The sequence below is a fragment of the Nannospalax galili genome, unplaced genomic scaffold, assembly GCF_000622305.1.
Source record: "Nannospalax galili isolate Female #2095 unplaced genomic scaffold, S.galili_v1.0 scaffold24, whole genome shotgun sequence".
In the NCBI taxonomy this organism is placed as follows: Eukaryota; Metazoa; Chordata; class Mammalia; order Rodentia; family Spalacidae; genus Nannospalax; species Nannospalax galili.
Genome location: NW_008352654.1, coordinates 2,708,451 through 2,726,916, shown reverse-complemented (window position 1 = coordinate 2,726,916; position 18,466 = coordinate 2,708,451). Strand labels below are relative to the sequence as shown.

The window sequence follows — 18,466 nt, the reverse complement described above, 5'->3', positions numbered from 1 at the left end:
GTGACTCTTATGCCAGTCACTAAAGAAGGATGTATATAGAATATTTTGTAGAAAATATTGTATGGTACCTAATACCTCTTTACTTTCTCTTAGCCATCTGATTAGTGTTAAATTCTTTCTTTTATCATTTAAATTAGTATTATTTATGTGTGTGTCTGAGTGTTGTGTGCAGGTGTTTGTATGGATGTCCAAGGACATCAGAAGAGGTTGTCAGATTCCCTGGATCCTCTGGAGCTAGAATTACAGGCAGTTGTGAGCTGTCTGACATGAATCCTGTGGAAGGGCAGAAACAGGCCTAACTATTCAGCCATTTTTCCAGGCTCTAGTGTTCTGTTCTTTTTTTTTTTTTTTTTTTTTTTTTTTTTTTGGTCTTTTGAGACATGGTCTCCCTGTAGTCCCAGGTAGCCTGGAACTCACAGAGATCCGCCTGCCTCTGCCTCTTAAGTGCTGGGACTATAGGTATGTGCCACCACACCCAGGCTGTGTTCTGTTCTTAGGGAAAAAAAAATTGAGCCAGGCATGATGGCACATGCCTTTAATCCCAGCACTGGAGACAGAGGCAGGTGAATGTCTATGAGTTTGAGACCAGCCTGGTATACAAAGCAAGTTCCAGGCCAGGAAAATGAAAGATTGCAGTTGCAAATGTAGCCTAGTGGTAGAGTTCATGAAGCTGTGCAGTCAGTCTGCATCATCTTATTTTTAATGTGTTTGAATGTTTTGCATGCATGTATATAAGTGCACCTGTGTCATTCAATGTCCATGGAAACAAGAAGAGGGTGTCGGATTCCTTGGAACTGGAGTTACTGACTGTTGTTAGTTGCCATGTAGACCTGAACCCCCAGATACTCTACAGGAACAGGCAATGTTTGTAACCAATTGCTGATCCATTTCTCCAGCCCCACCATCTTTTTATAAACTATTTTATAGAAGATACTGTAAAACAAAAGGAAGTTAACTAGTTGTTTTCTGAATTAATCATAAGTTTTTTGACTGTAGATGGAACAAGAGGCTGAGAGGCGCAGACAACCACAAATAAAGCAAGAGCCAGAATCCGAGGAGGAAGAAGAAGAAAAGCAAGAAAAAGAAGAAAAACGAGAAGAGCCTGTTGAAGAAGAAGAAGAACCAGAGCAAAAGCCTTGTCTCAAACCTACTTTGAGGCCCATCAGCTCTGCCCCATCTGTGTCCTCTGCCAGTGGCAATGCAACACCCAACACTCCTGGGGATGAGTCTCCTTGTGGTATTATTATTCCTCATGAAAACTCACCAGATCAACAGCAACCTGAGGAGCACAGGCCAAAAATAGGACTAAGTCTTAAACTGGGTATGTTCATATTTTCCTCTTCCTTTCATCCCTTCTGCCCGTGCCCCAATATATTTTGCTTTAAGGAACAAGAAAATAGATACATGTAGTTCCGTGGTAGGTAGATAGCCAAGTATTCAACACTGCCTTTCTAGCTCATGATTGTTTTCATAGTTCTACTCGTGCTCCTATATCTGCAGCTGCCTCGAGTTCTGAGAAGAAGTGAAAGTTTAATTTTCTAGCACTTGTGAGTAGAGAGATATTTTTTACAGTTGGGATCTTTCTTGGAGAATTGTGGAGGTATATTTGCACTGTTTTTGAGGGATGATGGGTTGTCATATTTAACATTTGAAAATGAAGTCTTCATACTGAGATAATATTTTTACTATAGGTGCTTCCAATAGTCCTGGTCAACCTAATTCTGTGAAGAGAAAGAAACTACCTGTAGATAGTGTCTTTAACAAATTTGAGGATGAAGACAGTGATGATGTGCCTCGAAAAAGGAAGCTGGTTCCATTGGATTATGGTGAAGATGATAAAAATGCTGCCAAAGGCACTGTAAACACTGAAGAAAAGCGGAAACACATTAAGAGTCTCATTGAGAAAATTCCCACAGCCAAACCGGAGCTCTTTGCTTATCCTCTGGATTGGTCTATTGTGGATTCAGTGAGTAGCAATTACATTGTTACCAAGTTGGGGTGGGTTTTGAATGTGGCATACAACCTTACTTGATTTTACTAACCTCTTGACACTTAAAGGAAATGCCATGGGAAAGAAATTTATGGCACATACACTTGAAGCAAACAATTTTATCTTAGGTTACTTTGTATCTTAAAATACATTTTACTCTTAAACATTGTGAGGTGATTAGTTTTAGTGAATGTCAGAAAAAGTTTTTAGTTCATCAACTGTGCTTTGTTTTGCAGATATTGATGGAACGAAGAATTAGGCCATGGATCAATAAGAAAATTATAGAATATATAGGAGAAGAAGAAGCTACCTTAGTTGATTTTGTTTGTTCTAAGGTTAGTGTTTTTTCTTTCTCCATTCTCAGCATTGATTTCTTACAGAGTCCTTAATAGTTCAGTTTCAATTAAGTGGCCTATTTAAATTTAACCTGCCTCATTTCAGATACAGATTGATTCAGGGAACCAGGGAGGACAGAATTGCTGTCTATCGCCAATTACATTTCTCTTTCTGCTACTGCAAATGCCATGCCACCTTTTTGTCTTGTTTAGAAGAGTATCTGAATTTGAATTTTGCAAAGGTAACTAATAGTTTGTTTCCTCAAGTTGTCGGTCACCCAGCTTTGGAATAGTCCATCATAATAGTGTTCAGCTGGTACTGACTGATTATAAAAGTTTTTGGCAGATGGAATCAGTAATTGTGCTTTATGGAACTTTTTCTTGCAACTATGCAACAACCTTGAAGCATACAATCCTCTAACCTTACTTTATGCATGAATAAATGAAAGTTTTGGAAAAGACTGTCTTGTTCATGATTGTACAATAAATATACAACACTTTAAAGCTTATATTTTTTGTTTTCTTTTTCTGTTTTGAGTAGTCCAGGCTAGCCTAGAACTCAGTCTCCATTCATTTCTTAAATGCTAGAATTGAAAGCATGCACCAACACACCTTGCTTAGGTCATTAACTAGCAAAGTTATTGTCTGTAGTGTTTCCTCAAATCATAGTCTTATTTATAAGACAGTTATTATAGAGGAAATGGCATATTCTTGTAATAAAATAACTCTACCATTCTTCAACCAGGATTGCTCTTTAACATTTTGACAGGCAAACTTAGGTATCCTTTTCCACTTGTAGTTACAGTATTAAGACTTGGGTACCAGGTTTGATGGCACATGCATGCAATCCTAGTAGTTTTGGGAGGCTGAACCAAGAGGATCACAAGTTTGAGGTGACCCTGGGTTGCATAGCAAAGGAAAAAAAAATGGTGAAGTAATTATTTTTTGGTCTTTTTGAGACAGGGTCCCCCTGTAGCTCCAGCTGTCCTGGAATTCACTATGTAGACCTTGAAGTAATGTTTTAATGGCACTTATTGGTTAGGTTCCCACAACGAAAAGCTTGTAGAAATCTCTCAGGCACAAAGTTCCCTATTTGAGATTTTTATGCTCTTGTTTTATTTGTTTATAACATGACAATTATTTGTTTCTTTTAGGTTATGGCCCATAGTTCACCTCAGAGCATTTTAGATGATGTTGCCATGGTAAGTTAGATGTACATTGTTATTATAATGTCTGTATGAGCAAACAAGCTTAAATTTTACTCATTTTCTAGTGTGTGTGCTTTGAGACAGGCTCTCACTGTGTAGCCCTGACTGGCCTTGACCTCACATTGTACTACCATGCTGCGATTAGCTTCTCAGTGTTTTTACTGGCCTGATTTAAAATTTGAATATGAGAGTAAAGGCATTCATGGAAGGATACTGTGAAACATTCATTCATTTTGTGTTTTGAGACAACATCTCTGTAGCCCAGGCTAAGGCAGTTTTCCTGCCTCAGCCTATTGAGTGCTAGGATTACAGGCATGCACTACTATTAGGCCTGGCTATATCCAGCATTTAATGTTGGTCTTGAGTTTTTGTTTTTTGATCTTTTTGAGACAGGGTCTCCCTGTAGCCCCAGCTGCCCTGGAACTCACTATGTAGATGAGGCTGGCCTTGAACTCGCAGAGATCTGCCTGCCTCTGCCTCCCAAGTGCTGGGATTAAAGGCGTGTGCCACCATGCCCAGTGGTCTTGAGTTTTTGTTGTTTTTTTTATTTTGTTTTTTGAAGCCATTCCTGTTTACATCTCCTCTTTTCATTATTTGTTTATATATATTTAAATCCTGAATTTCATGTGTATATTTTGAGAACACTTTCTAAGTAGAGGCATATAGATTGTATAGCTCTTGAATCTTTTGAGTAGGTAGTGCTGAAAAAGTAGATTCTTGATTGCATTTGGGTTTGTATTAGAGTTGATGGTTATTTTATCTGTTTTTTTGGGAGGTAATCAAGGACGATGGCAGTAGACTGTGTAATTTTGGGAGTCTCTTGGACTACCCTGGCCAACAGCTCAAGGGAAGGTTTCTCCTGTCTGGCACTACAAAATCTTTTTGTCTTCTTTTGGTGTTTTTGAGACATGGTCTCCCTGTAGCCCTAGCTGGCCTGGAACTCACTCTATAGACCAGGCTGGCCTGGAACTCACAGAGATCCACCTGCCTTTGCCTCCCTAGTGCTGGGATCAAAGGTGTGTGCCACCACGCCCAGCCTTGTTTTTTTGTGAGAAAAGGGAGGGAAAGAGAATCCATGCAAAGGTGAGAATTATTTCATGAACTATAAGGGCCAGGTTAGGAAAAAAAGAAAATACCTGAATAGAATTGATGGTTTGAGTGAACAAAGGACTGATGAGCCGATGAAGTTGTGGGAGATAAGTTAGAATAAAGTAAATGGGAAAAGTTATTGTAGACAGTTAAGTTTCCAACTTTAAAATATATTTTAATGTTTTTATTTTATATGTATGAGTATAGTGCACCTGTGTCGTGCAGTGCCTGAGGAGGTCACAAAAGGGCATGAGATCCCCTGGAACTAGAGTTACAGGTGGTTGTTAACTGCTATGTGGATGCTGGGAACGCAACAGCCAGTGTTCTTAAACACTGAGCCCTGTCTATGACCCCTCTAATTAACTTTTTAAAAGCTGAAAACTTGTGGGCTAAAGAGATGGTCAGTGGTTTAGAGCACTGTCTCTTGTAGACAATCTGGGTTCTGTTCCCAGCATGCACATGGCAGCTTACTATTGTACATATCCAGTGCCTTTGTCTGGCCTCTGCAGGTATTTCATGCTCATAGTGCAATTACGTACATGCACACAAAATAAATAGGCTGGAGAAATGGCTCAGTGGTTAAGAGCACTGGCTGCTCTAGCAGAGGACTCGGGTTCCATTCCCAGCACCAACATGGCAGCTAACAGCCACCAGTGATTCCAGTTCCAGGAGAATCCAGTGTTCTCTTCTGACCTCTGTGGGCATGGCATGACACAGGTGTGTACTTACTACATACGTGCAGGCAATATACCCATATACACAAAATAAAAAAATAAATACTGGACAGATTTTCTTTAGGTCATGATATTGAATGTAAGTGCCTGTTGGTGAATAAGAACATTTATATATGTTATATGTTGGGAGATGTGGATAATTATCTTTACTATCTTTTGTCTTTTAGGTACTAGATGAAGAAGCTGAAGTTTTTATAGTCAAAATGTGGAGATTATTGATATATGAAACAGAAGCCAAGAAAATTGGTCTTGTGAAGTAAACTGTTTTTACATTGAGTTCTATTTCAGATTTCTTCTTTCACACCCTTTAAAGGACCTCGATTTTCTATGTCTTCAAAGACATTTGTGAGATCTGTAATTTTTTGTTTTAATGTAGAAAATGTGAATTCTTTTGTCTTAATTTGCTGATGCCCTGTGTACTCACTTGGTTGTAAAGTCATCCAAATCCTTGGTTCTCTTTATACTCACCAGGTACAAATTACTGGTATGTTTTATAAGCTGAAGCTACTGTACACAGCCTATCTGATATATCTTGTTCTGCTGATTTGTTCCTTGTAAATACTAAAATGACTCCCTAATTCTTTTGCAGAATTTCACTTCATATTATAACTGAACTGTATAGGCTCCAACAGAAAAATTTGAATACCTGTCATACCTATTGCCATGTCATCTTGCTCCCCAATCAAATGGCCATTGTGAAGGCGTGGAATTTAAAATCAGAGTGCAAAATCTTGTAGGCATTCTATTCCTACTGTATCTCTCTGTATTAATGTGTTTATGTGAATGTGTGTATAAAAGTTTTTCTTAATTTGATTTGCTGGGCTCCCTTAAACATTTCCTAATTGATCAATAGATTCACAAAGGAAAGAATAATTGTGCCAACCCAGATATTCAGTGTAATAATATTCTGAGTTTCCCAGAGCATGGTCTTCTGTATTGAGCAAAAAGTCTGCTAACAGAATGGCAGTTCCCTGTAACTAAGTGACTGATTCAGCTTCTTTACAGGATTAGAGATCATAGTTTCTCCCCTCTCATAATTTGATTGCTCAGAAACTGGAGCATATTTTAAAATTTTGGCCAGTTTTACTGAATATATTTTCCTTTAACATATCTTTAGTTTAATTTGGTGTGCTCCTTTAAAAAACAGATTTTATTTAAAAGCATGAGGTGTCCTTACCCAAAACAAATGACCAGAGTTTAGGTACCTCAGTGGGAGAGTTCTGCTTAGCATGAAAGAGGCCATGGGTTCAGTCTCCAACACCAATAAATAAACAAGTAAATAAATAAATGAGTTTATAAAGGAGAGTTTGATAAAACACAATAGTAATTCACCATGGCAATTTAAGTTTACATCTTCAGAGGATATATCATTTAAGGCAGTTCCTAGCCATAAATTTTTCTTCTGCTCATTACAGCTTAAATGTACTAATGATAATGTTTAGAAAAATACTTTGGACTTTTGCTTAGTAAATCAGAACATCACCAGGGAGCAAAACTTATTTGAAAAGTACCAAGTTCTAAACAGTTCCATAGCACATTGAGTGCAGCTGTTGCCATGTTTATTTATTAAAAGAAAGATAAAGATTGGCTTGTTAGAATAGTGTAACTGTGAGCTTGAGTTACTAGATTTTTTTTTTTTTTTTTACATCTCGAGAGGACATTCATCAACTGTTCTTAATGTTGAACCATTACATGGTTCCATTATGTAAATATTTCAATTATTAAAAAATGTATATATTGGATCTTGAAGATGCTTTCTTTTAGAATTGTAAATAAATGGCATCATGTTGTAATTGTGTAGTGCATACTAGAAAACTCAACCTGAAAATATGGGCTTAATTTTTAAAATGGAGTTTTATGGAATGGAAGATAGGCTATTTAAAATACCTTATTGTGGGCTGAGCTTGGTGGTACACACCTATAATCCCAGCACTTGGGAGGCAGAGGCAGGCAGATCTCTTAGTTCAAGTCCAGCCTGGTCTGCATAGTGAGTTCCAGGACAGCTGGAGCTACAGGGAGACCCTGTCTCAAAAAAAGACTGAAAAAAAAAAACTTATTGTGGGTAGGGCTATGATCTATGGATATATCTACATAGTGTTGAAATACTTTAATTTCTTGAGGAAAAGTTGAGAATGATGACCCTTGCCATTATAAATGTATTTATTAGTGTCTTCTTGAATTGATTTTATCGCCAGCCCAATACCTTGTTCAAGCAATTTATTTTACCTCTGTCTTAGCACAGTTGTTTTTAAGACATCATACTAGGTTTTAATTTAACTGGTATCACTAAATAGGTTTATACAAGATGATTTAGTTTTACCTTGACAGACCCTTCTCTTTCAACTATGGTATCTCAAAGAATCCTTGTGAAAACTAGGTATGTCATTTACCTGAGGCTTTTAGGAGTATATACCTTATACTGCATAGCACCTCCAGTGAGGTTTATTGTAAGAACACACAGTCATATATTAATATTAATTTTGCAGAACTGGAATGATCATAGAAGTGAGAATCAAGATCATTAAATTAATAGTTTAATGTACTTTCAGGTTTTGCCACTAAACTTCCTAAAATAACATTTAGGTTTTCAGTTTTACAAAACTGCATAGAATTAAACATGTATAAAGTAGTGTAGTCTAGTGTCAAGAAAAATATACATTTCTGTTAAACTGCTTGGCCTCTCTGGGTTGTCTTTATCTATCATACATGTTTGGCTCTTATTGCTCATTCAAGTTATAAAACTATACAAATGCCTTAAGGAACCATGCTTTTCCTTTATTTACCCCAAAGTTAATTTTAAGTATGTTCATCTATTTACAAGGGAAAAAAAGGTAAGTAAACAATTGGAGATAGCTTCTTAACATTTTAATGTACACCTGACTACCTGGGAGATCTTGTTAAAACCCTGAGTGGAGCTGGGCATGGTAGTGCAAGCCTTAAGTCCCAGCAGAGGCAGGTGTATCTGTGAGTTCAGTGCTAGCCTGGTCTACATAGTGAGTTCCAGGTAAGCTCAGGCTATAGGGAGATCTAGTCTCAAAAAGATCAAAATAAATAAAATCCTGAGTGATGTGATAGGGTGGTGATTGATATTTGTAGATTCTAGGTGTGCCAACTGACCTACGGACTTAAGAGTATTAGATACCTACTTGTTCGAAGAGATTATAGAAAAGCAACCTGCTTTTCTTTTAAAGTAGATTTTTTCTTTTTTGGTCTTTTTGAGACAGGGTCTCTCTGTAGCTCCAGCTGGCCTAGAACTCATTATGTAGACCAGGCTGGCTCTGAACTCAGCCTTTGATCCACCTGCCTCTGCCTCCGAAGTGCTGGGATTAAAGGAGTGAGCCACCATGCCCGGTCTAGAAAAAAATAATCTTTTAAAAACAAAAATGAGAAAAATTTTGAGCTATGCCATTTGAATTAAATGAATCTGTCTAAAATGTTACATATCTTAATAATTGATGACCTTTAGATTTTCATGCACAGAATGAGAGTTGAATTGTGAACAACTCCACAGTCCATTTTGGGTGTGTAGTTTGTATTGTATTGAATTGAGGACCTGTCTTGTTTTTGCTCTCACTGTCCCTCCCTTGATCCTTTTTTTTTTTTTTTTTTTTGAGACTTTTAAAGTCTGGGTCTCTTGGTTCCTGGCCTTAAATTTGAGATCCTTCTGCCTCAGCCTTTTTAATGCCAAGGTTACAGAAACATGTCAGACCATACCCAGCTTCCTTTTTTGGATAACACAAGGAAAAACTAACGGGAAATGTAGAGTCCAAATCTGGAGTTTCATTTGTTGACTGATATACCTAAGTACAGAGAATGGAGTAATTGTTTAAGTTACTGGGAAAACAGTAGCTATTAAGATTTCTTTTTCTATCAGTGTCTTTCTAGGTAAGTTTCTAAATGAGTAAGTGCAAGGTCTTGGTTGACTAGTAAATTAGATATAGTAAGTCCTGACAAACATTGAAAACCTTAGGCTAGAAATACAGGATGACAAAAAAGCAAGTCTGGAACCAATGTGTGCAGTGAGTTGGCTTCTATAGAAAACATGGCACTAAGTAACCAAATTACTTTATAATGCAAGTGTTAATGACTTGTGTGGTGCCTTAGAATCATTGGTATGTAAGGCAGTGTAAGTCATTGGTATGTAAGCTTTCTCATGAACCTGCCTTTTAGTATTTACTTGATCTGCCCTCTAGTCTGGCAGGCACCTCTTGTAAGCTGTTTTTTGAGCTCCAGGACTCAAATTCTCTTTCATTCTTCACTAGTTGCTACTGGATTTTTGTCACCATTTATTTTGTTAGTCACACTGAGCTTAATGAAGACTTGTTAGAAAATTTACTGGCATATTCTCTGAAGTCTTTGGTCTCCAGTTCATAAAAACACTCAAAGTGCTGCTTATTAAAAGTAAAGATAGATAACCTCCACGAGACTTACCCAGAAGCCCTCTCGCCCACTGGCCGTTTTCTAACTACAGCTTCTTGAGTCTTACTCAGGTAATTCATTTTCTTTTTGTAAAGAATTTCTTTACTTTCACTGAGACAGCCTTAAACTGTCAGTACTCCTGAGCCATAGTCTCCCAGGCTGAGATTATGAGCATGCCCCCATCACATCTTGTCTAATTTATTTTTTTCTTGCCTCATTTCTTGAGAACGACACAAAAATTTTAACATGGGTCCTTTCCATTAGCAATTCTAGAAAGTTGTGTGTGGGTTCCAAATGTCTCAAATTTCATTCAGTTTGTACCTGACCATTTCCACAGATGACTGCTAACAGCCCAAATGGGATCATGAAAGCTTATCTCTGAGCACTGTGATGTTTGATATTTTCTTGTCCACTTGATACTTCAGTGCTGTCTGCTCAGTGCATCCTGGCCATTCATATCTCTAAAAAGAATATAGAAAGCAGGAAAAGAAAGTATCTGCAGTTATTCAGTGATACCATTGGCTTTTTAAATGCTGTTTGCTGTTTTGTAAGAATATTTTGACATCATGTATAAATACAACTATCATGTCTTTTTTCATTTGACAATAAAAATTTCTTTTGCACATCATTTTCATGTAAAAGTTTGATGAGATGGCTGAACTGAAATTTCAGGACATTTATTATTTTTTGCCTTATCAGCACTCTGTAAACATCTTTGTACAAAAATGTGTTGAGATTGATTGTATAGATAGATTTCGACACTTACCGTTCTGCTAAGAGATTACAATCTAAGTCAATGAATATTTCACAGATGGGATTTAGCCTATGGGTTTGTTGAAAAAGTGTTTTGAACTGTTCTTTGTGGTCTGCAGTGTTTCTTCATTTTTTTACATAGAAGTGACAATTAAGGAGGGATGAATTTAAAAGCTGTGATCTCTTAGCTTTTATATTAGTGGACAGTTACCTCAATTATGTTTTATGTATAAGAAACATTGGAATCTGTGGGTGTCTTTGAGCAGGGTTGAGCTTTTGGCAGGAATATTGTAGATGAATTTGAAGGGGTATTCTGGGAGAAAATGTTATTTTAACTTAGAAAAGGGAATTTGACTACTACCTTTTTTTGTGTGTGTGGTGGTGGTGATTGGCTCCTGTGTAGCCCAGACTGGCCTCAAACTTGCTGTCCTGAGGAGGATTACAGATGAGCTCTCCCCCATCTCCCCCCTTCCCCCTCTCCCGCCCTCCCCTTTTCCTTGCTGGGGACCGAACCAAGGACCTCCTATGTGCTGAGTAAGGGTTTGTCAGTTTTCTGGTTACCTTTTGGGTAAGTTTTTCCCTTTGGTTTTTTGTCTTTTTGAGACAGGGTCTCCCTGTAGTCCCAGCTGACGTGAACTCACTATGTAGACCAGGCTGGCCTTGAACTTACCTTTTGGGTAAGTTTTTCCCTTTTGTTCTGTTTTTTTTGTCTTTTTGAGACAGGGTCTCCCTGTAGTCCCAGCTGATGTGAACTCACTCTGTAGACCAGGCTGGCCTTGAACTCGAAATGATCACCTGCCTCTGCCTCTCGAGTGCTGGGATTAAAGGCGTGTGCCACTACACCCAGCAGTTTTTCCCTTTTGGATAAGTGGATTTGAATGTGATCACTTCATGATTTACAATTGTTTTTACAATTGGATAAAACTAGTGGATGTGTCAGCACTTGGGAGGCAGAGGCAGGCAGTGCAGGCCACATGGGGCTTCAGAGAGACCCTGCCTCAAAAAGATAAAAGAACTAGTATATGCAAAAATCAAGTGATTGAGCAACCCATATAAGAGTGTGAATTGCAGGAGCTTTCTTACATAAATTCCAGGGTAACCTAATGGCCCAAATTGGCGGCTTGTCCATTGATCAGGCCTTCAACTGGTCACCTCCCTGGCTGACAGACTGGTTACAGAGGCGACTTAACCAACTGCTGTGCCATGGGCTGCTTTGGCAGCCTGACCTTAAAAATCACTACAGAGACTTTTGCAGAGTCAACCTAACTCCTGCCCCAAAAGATAACCTGCCTGCCCATCCTGAGAAAATAACCTCAGGAAGGAGACCCTCAAGTACCCCAAGGACACTGACTCCCACCAAGCAAATTCCTACAGCTGTGGTCAGGAGAGTTCCTATAAAAGACCAGATTGCTGGGTCGGAGAGATGGCTCAGCGGTTAAGAACGCTGACTGTTCTTGCAGAAGACCTGGGTTTGAATTCCAGCACCCACATGGCAGCTAACTGTAAAAATAATTTTTTAAAAGACCAGATTGCTTTGCTTATGCTTGCTGATGCCTGTTTCTATGGACAGTAGAGGCCCTTTGCTATGTTCTGAATAAAAGGAACATAGATATTCCTTGCCTGTTGCAGGTCTGGCTCTGTTTTTTTTTTTAAAGTTTATTTTCATTTTGTGTGTGTGCATGTATTGCCTGCATGTATGTGAGTGCACCCGTGTCGTGCAGCGCCGCGGGAGGTCAGAAGAGGGCTTCGGATTCCCCTTGGAACCGGAGTTAAGGACGGTTCGTAGCCGTGGGTGCCGGGTACTCTGCAAGAGCAGTCAGTGCTCTTAACCGCTGAGCCATCTCTCCAGCCCCTCTGGTTCTTATTTCTAACTTTAAACTCCATTTTTCTGCTCTCCTAAATCCAACTTCATAAGATAACATTTTCTACTTTCTGGATGCTTGCCATTTGGGAAGATAGTGGGTCTCAAACTTGGAACCTAATAACATAGAGCAGTTTCTTATGTTTTGTACACCACAAGATGCTTCGATTTACTGAGAATATATCTACTGTTTGTGATATATCCAGGAGGCTACAGCTTGAATTAGTACTATAAAGATGTGGTAAATGTTAGATTTAAAATATTCAGCTGGGTACGGGTGGAAGAAGGAGCATCAGTTCAAGGCCAGCTTCGCTTATGTAGTAAAGTTTGAGGCCAACCTGGGACGCATGAGACGCAGTCTTTAACCAAAAACACAGGGAAAATGTCATCACTTGACTGGGAGAAACAACCCGAAGCTCATTTCCAGCCCTGGAGCGGCTTCGTGAAGCGCACAACCACGGCAGCACGGCTCTGGGTGCGTGAGGCCGCGGCAGCTCAAAGGCTCAGATCCTCCCGGTTCTCCGTAACTTGTGCACGCTGCCGGAAGCACCGCCCCTTCCCTCTGGCTGGCTGCCAACGTCACCAGGGCCGGAAGTGACTACAGCGTTGAGGCCGCTAAGGCGGGGCTTGGGACCGGTCGGCTCCGTGGGCCGCTGGTTCTGGTCGGGAATAAAACAGTGCCAGCTGAGGCGGAAACTGGGCTTCAGTCGGCGGCCCCGGCACGGAAAGGGAAGGTGCGTGCTTGGGGATCTGAGGGAGAGGCCGGAGTCCCTGCTTACAGGTGTGAACCCCGACGGCTGCGGGAGGCCCGGGGCCTACGTAGCCGCGGGTCCCGAGGATGAGGGGCGGGGCCGGCCGGGCGCAGACCAAGGAAGCTCGCGTGGGAACGGGGAGCGGCGGCCGGTTTCTCAGGCCCGGCCGGCGCGGTCAGGTGGAGCGACCCCCCTCGAGCCGCCGTCCGGAACTGCTGGCTTTCCCAGGCGGACCGGTGCTGTGGGCTGGGGTTGGGATTGATCGCCTGGACGCTAGTGGAGCGGGGGAAAGAGGAAGCGCCCGGGGCTGGGTCTGCTTGAGCTACTGGTGAAACTCCGCGCCAGATGCGGATTGTGTCCTTGTCCAGAGCTTCCCCAGCCTCCATTGCCTGGCGGAGAGCCGCTTGGTGCTTTTTCCTATCAGAACTGTCACCATGCGGTGTCCGACGCTTGGAGGTGCCTTTAGCACTTGCTTTTCCTACCCTCAACGTCGTTTCCAAATGTTTGGCACCGTGGTGGACGGAGGTTTACTTAAAGCACATCGGTCTGGTAGTGAATGCTGGGGTGCATACAAGAATTGAGGTGACTTTTATGTAATTCAGATGAAGTAAAAGGAGAGTTCCAGCATTGATTTTTCACAGAAGCATAGAAAAAACTTGAACAGGACAGGTGACGAATTGGGAGGTTTTACATTAAAAGACATAAGGACATTAGGAAGTGGTTTGGAAATAACCACTTTTGAAGTGTCAAGTGAAAGTGTCCTGTGGTCAGAATTGGAGCTGTAAACATGGGTCACCTAAATAGATTGACAATTTGATGTGGGAGCCAGGGAGGATATGCTTAAGCCGGGGAAGGGGATGGACACTTAGGAACACTTATAGAGCAGCCCGGGGCGGGGGAATGAGAGGAGAACCACAATAGTGCAGTGTCACAAAATCTGAGGAAGGAGGCAGGGAAGCTTCAGGAAGAAAATCACTGACAGCGATTTGGAATGTAAGGCTGGTGTAGAAATACTGAAAGCGTGAACCAAAAATACTAGTTTTAAATTTTCTGAGACATTTCCAAAGGTAACAAGAAACAGGTGAAATTGAATGATTTGTTTAATCCAATACAGCTCGCAGTTTTATTTAACGTGTAATCAGTGTAGATAGCAAGCTCCTAAGTGAACAGAAGCAGTATCTGGTTCTATAGTATCCCCAGCACCTATTACAGTGTTTCATTCTGTAGAAGAACCCTAGCATTTGCTGATTGAAGACTGTTCATGTTTCCTGTTTGCATAATGCCTTGTCTACTTCCTTGTTCAGATTGGTCCAAAGCAGAATGTAGGCAATGAAAAATAGAGGTTTATAAATTAGATGTAAGTAATCATTTTTTCTTTTTGTCTTTTTGAGACATGCATCATGTATCACTCCTACACACAAAAAAAGTACTTTTAAAAAATCAGACCGGGGCCAGGCATGGTGGCACACACATTTAATCCCAGTACTTGGGAGGCAGAGGCTGAGGCAGGTATATCTCTGTGAGATTAAGGCGAGCCTGGTCTATATAGCAAGTTCCAGGCCAGCTAGGGCTACAGGGAGACCCTGTCTCAAATAAATAAATAAATAAATAAATAAATAAATAAAATCAAGTGGCAAGCCAAGCATATCTCTGTGAGAGAGGCCTGTCCAATCAACATAGCAAGTTCTAGGCCAGCTCGGGCTACAGGGAGATCCTGTCTCAAAACAAAAAATCAGGTGGCAAAACAACAGAGAAAAACATCCAATAACCTCTGGCTTCCACATTTGTGTGCATGGACACACACATTCGCTCACACATGTATGTGCACTTATACCACCATACACACACACACAAAAGATTATGTGTTTATATATGTGTGTATGCACATATATAGTATACACACACACACACACACACACACACACACACATATATAGACTATAGATAATAGGTTCAGGTCAGAAAGGACCAAGGTCCTCTAGTCTATGCTCATTCACCCAGTGTCTCTTTTTCACCAAAGGCTGGTCTAAATCCTCTTGCCTCTGCCTCCCAAGTAGCTGGACTTCAGATGCTTGCCACCATACCTGGCTTAAACTCACAACTATAAAGACTCTTCCTCCAATAACTTTTGTAACTCTGCAATGGAAGTATGATTATTGTGAATTCTCTTCAGTAGAAATATGTAGAACACAGGGAATACAGTCTTTTTTTAATTAGAAAAAATGATTATTGCCGGGCATAGTGGCGCAGGCCTTTAATCCCAACACTTGGGAGGCAGAGGCAGGCGGAGCTCTGTGAGTTCAAGGCCAGCCTGGTCTCCATAGTGAGTTTCAGGACAGCTGGGGCTGCAGTGAGACAGAGGAGTCTAGAGGACAACTTTGGAGTCAGTTCTTTCTTTCCACCTTTACATGGGTATTGGGAATACAGTACAGGTCTTCAGGCATGTATAGCAAGTACTTTTTACATATTGGGCATCTTGCCAGCCCCTTGTTTTTAAATTAAACTTAATTTTTTAAACTTTTTAATTGTGTGACTGTGTGTAGGGACACATATTCAAGAGCAATGGCCCACTTTGGAGTCAGAGGACAACTTTGTAGAATCATTCTCTTCAAATTCAGTATGTGTTCTAGGGATCAATACAGGTTGTCAGACCTGTACAGCAAATGCTTTTACCTTCTGAGCCATCTTATCTGCCCTTCATTTTACTTTTTTAAGACAGAATCTTTGACTGAACCTGAAGCTCTCTATTTCAGCTGTCCTGCCTGGCCAGTGAACTGAGATTTTGTCTACAGCTCCCAACACAGGGTTACAGGCAGAAGTGGCTTTCACAGCAAGCGCTTTTACTGTAGAGCCACATCCCTAACCCCTGTATACATACAGCTTTCTTTGGGATTGTTCATTAGTTTCACTGTGTTTGACTTTTGTAATTTTTAAGCCCCTTAGATGCACTATATAACATACAGTATTTGCATTGTATTACTCTTACAAAATCCAAAACATTCTACATTTTAAATACATTTATCCTGAAGGTTTGAGAGAAAAAATTCTGAGCTGGTTTTAACTCGTTTTCATTGCATCTTCTGAACCAGCATTACCACTGTTTTAAAGTAAGTTGCTCCAGTAGCTACACAGCAGATCTCCCCCAAACCTAGCAACATAGAGTACTTACTCTCATTCAAGGCTCTTCAAGGTATAGATGTGTGAATCAGCTAGGACCATTTTGGTGTGAATATCTTGTTCTGGGGCTCAGGCTGGAGGGTGAGGACTTCCTGCCCATCGTAAGCTCTTTTCAAGGCAACATCAGAAGTATAAGAAAGCAAGGCCAACCTTACCAGCATAGTTCACATGTCTGCTAGTATCTATTAGCTAAGAGTGCATTGACCAAGTCACATCATAGGATCATGTCTAAAGGTTTAGGGTAGGGAATAGACTACATCCATCAGGCCAAAGAGAAGTTCAGTGGCTCCTTGATAACCTCGGGATTGGTGCTAGAATCACTCTAGATAATGAGACTGCTCCAGTCCTTATATAAAATGGTGTAATATTTGGGGCTGGGAATATAATTCATGTGTAAAGCCTGGATTTGCTTGTCAGAACTAAACAAAAAAAAACCCTAAATAAAAATATCCTGTATACCTTAAATCATCTATAATATCTATAAATGCAAATAAGATATAAATAATTGTTACACCGTATTGCTTAGGGGAAGACAAGGGAAAAAAATCTATATGCCAAATTTTTTCAGTCTGCAGTTGGTTGAATCCAAGCTGAACCAGAGGATATGAGGATTAAGTGTATTCTTCCTTTGAGGGTATTGGGGGAAGGAGAGAATATTTTCTGAATAATAATTTTATGTACCACAGATGGTTCACAGAGGTAGAGTGGGATGGAAAGAGGAAAAAGAAACTCAATAAGATGTATCACTAGCCTTGCTCTTTTTAGCATCTGCCACTTTCAAAGACTATCTTGTAGGGAAAAGTATCTAGAGAAATAGAGAAATGATTTGCTCTCAATATCTTAAATATCAGAAAAGTCTAGAGTTTATTCTTTTTTTTTTTTTTTTTTTTTTTTTTGTCTTTTTGAGACAGGGACTCCCTGTAGCCCCAGCTGGCCTGGAACTATGTAGACCAGGCTGGCCTTGAACTCACAGAGATCTATCTGCCTTTGCCTCCTAAGTGCTGGAATTAAAGGCATGCACCCACCACACCTGGCAAGTTTATTCTTTTTAAAAAAAAAAATTTTTTTTAATTAAAGGCATGCACCCACCACACCTGGCAAGTTTATTCTTTTTAAAAAAAAATTTTTTTTTTAAGTCTTTTTTGAGACAGGGTCTCCTCGTAGCCCCAGCTGTCCTGGAACTCACTATGTAGACCTGGCTGGCCTCGAACTCACAAAGATCTGCCTGCCTCTACCTCCCAAGTGCTGGGATTAAAGCTGTGCTCCACCACGCCCAGCAATATTTTATTATTTTTATGTGTATGAGTGTATTGCCTGCATGTATGTAAATATCCTATGTTGTAACACCTGCAGAGGTCAGAAGAGGGTGTAGGATCCCCTGGAACTGGAGTTATAGGTGCTTGTTAACCACTATGTGGGTGCTGGGAACCAAACCCAAGTCTTCTGCAAGAACAGCCAGTGCTCTTAACTCCCGAGCCATTTCCCCCTGCCCCAGGTGTATTCTTAAGCTATTTTTATTTCAATTACAGAATACAGTTTAGAGTTTCATTACATTTATTGTTGAATGTGAGCCTTTAAAATCCTAAGTAGAACCAGGCACGATGGAGCATACTTGTAATCTCATAGCTCTCAGGAGTTGGAAGCAGGAGAGTCTCAAATTCAAGGTCATCATAAATAACATAGCAAGGCCCTGTCTCATTAAATACATGGATACATGTATACATGCACATATACATATCTAAGGAGAGAGCTGTAATTCAAGGTCATCTTAAGTAACATAGCAAGACCCTGTCTCAGTAAATACATGAATACATATACATATCTAAGGAGAGAGCTGTGGGTGTGACTCAGTAGCAGAATACTTGCCTAGCGTATACATAAGGCCTTGGGTTTGTTCCCACCACCGAAAAAATAAAACTCAAGTAGAGGTTTTCTCAGTCTACCCATGTAATTGAACTTGTGCCGCCTGTCAGGGAGAAATGTCAGACTGTAAAGTAACACTCTTAGGTAGAAGATAGGTGAGAAAGGGGAGTTGTACATGGCCTGAGTGGCCTGTGCTTGTTTGTGCAGACTGTCTGTATATTGTGAAACCCTGGCCCCAACTCATGATAAGGATTCAGTGGTTTTTTTTGTTTTGTTTTGTTTTTT

General features: G+C 40.2%; 2 protein-coding genes across 8 annotated transcripts in view; both read left to right on the top strand.

The window, feature by feature from the left end:
• The window catches only part of Rbm25 (RNA binding motif protein 25), a 52,157-nt gene extending 45,059 nt beyond the window's left edge, over positions 1 to 7,098 (top strand). For all 5 annotated transcript variants that reach the window (XM_008849791.3, XM_017802372.2, XM_017802371.2 and 2 more), the window contains 5 exons: positions 997 to 1,321; positions 1,692 to 1,966; positions 2,227 to 2,325; positions 3,480 to 3,527; positions 5,524 to 7,098. In XM_008849791.3, coding sequence (XP_008848013.2) covers positions 997 to 1,321; positions 1,692 to 1,966; positions 2,227 to 2,325; positions 3,480 to 3,527; positions 5,524 to 5,616 — 840 coding nt within the window. In that variant the 3' untranslated portion in view covers positions 5,617 to 7,098. The remainder of the gene's footprint in view (positions 1 to 996; positions 1,322 to 1,691; positions 1,967 to 2,226; positions 2,326 to 3,479; positions 3,528 to 5,523) is intronic.
• Positions 7,099 to 12,990: 5,892 nt separating this feature from the next.
• Psen1 (presenilin 1) overlaps positions 12,991 to 18,466 on the top strand; it is a 65,322-nt gene continuing 59,846 nt past the window's right edge. Inside the window, exon 1 of one of the 3 annotated variants that reach the window (XM_008849788.2) lies at positions 12,991 to 13,123. The gene's annotated coding sequence lies outside the window, so the exon portion shown is untranslated. Of the gene's footprint in view, positions 13,171 to 18,466 lie in introns of all 3 variants that reach the window. The other 2 variants (XM_029554410.1, XM_008849789.3) reach the window with 2 other exon arrangements.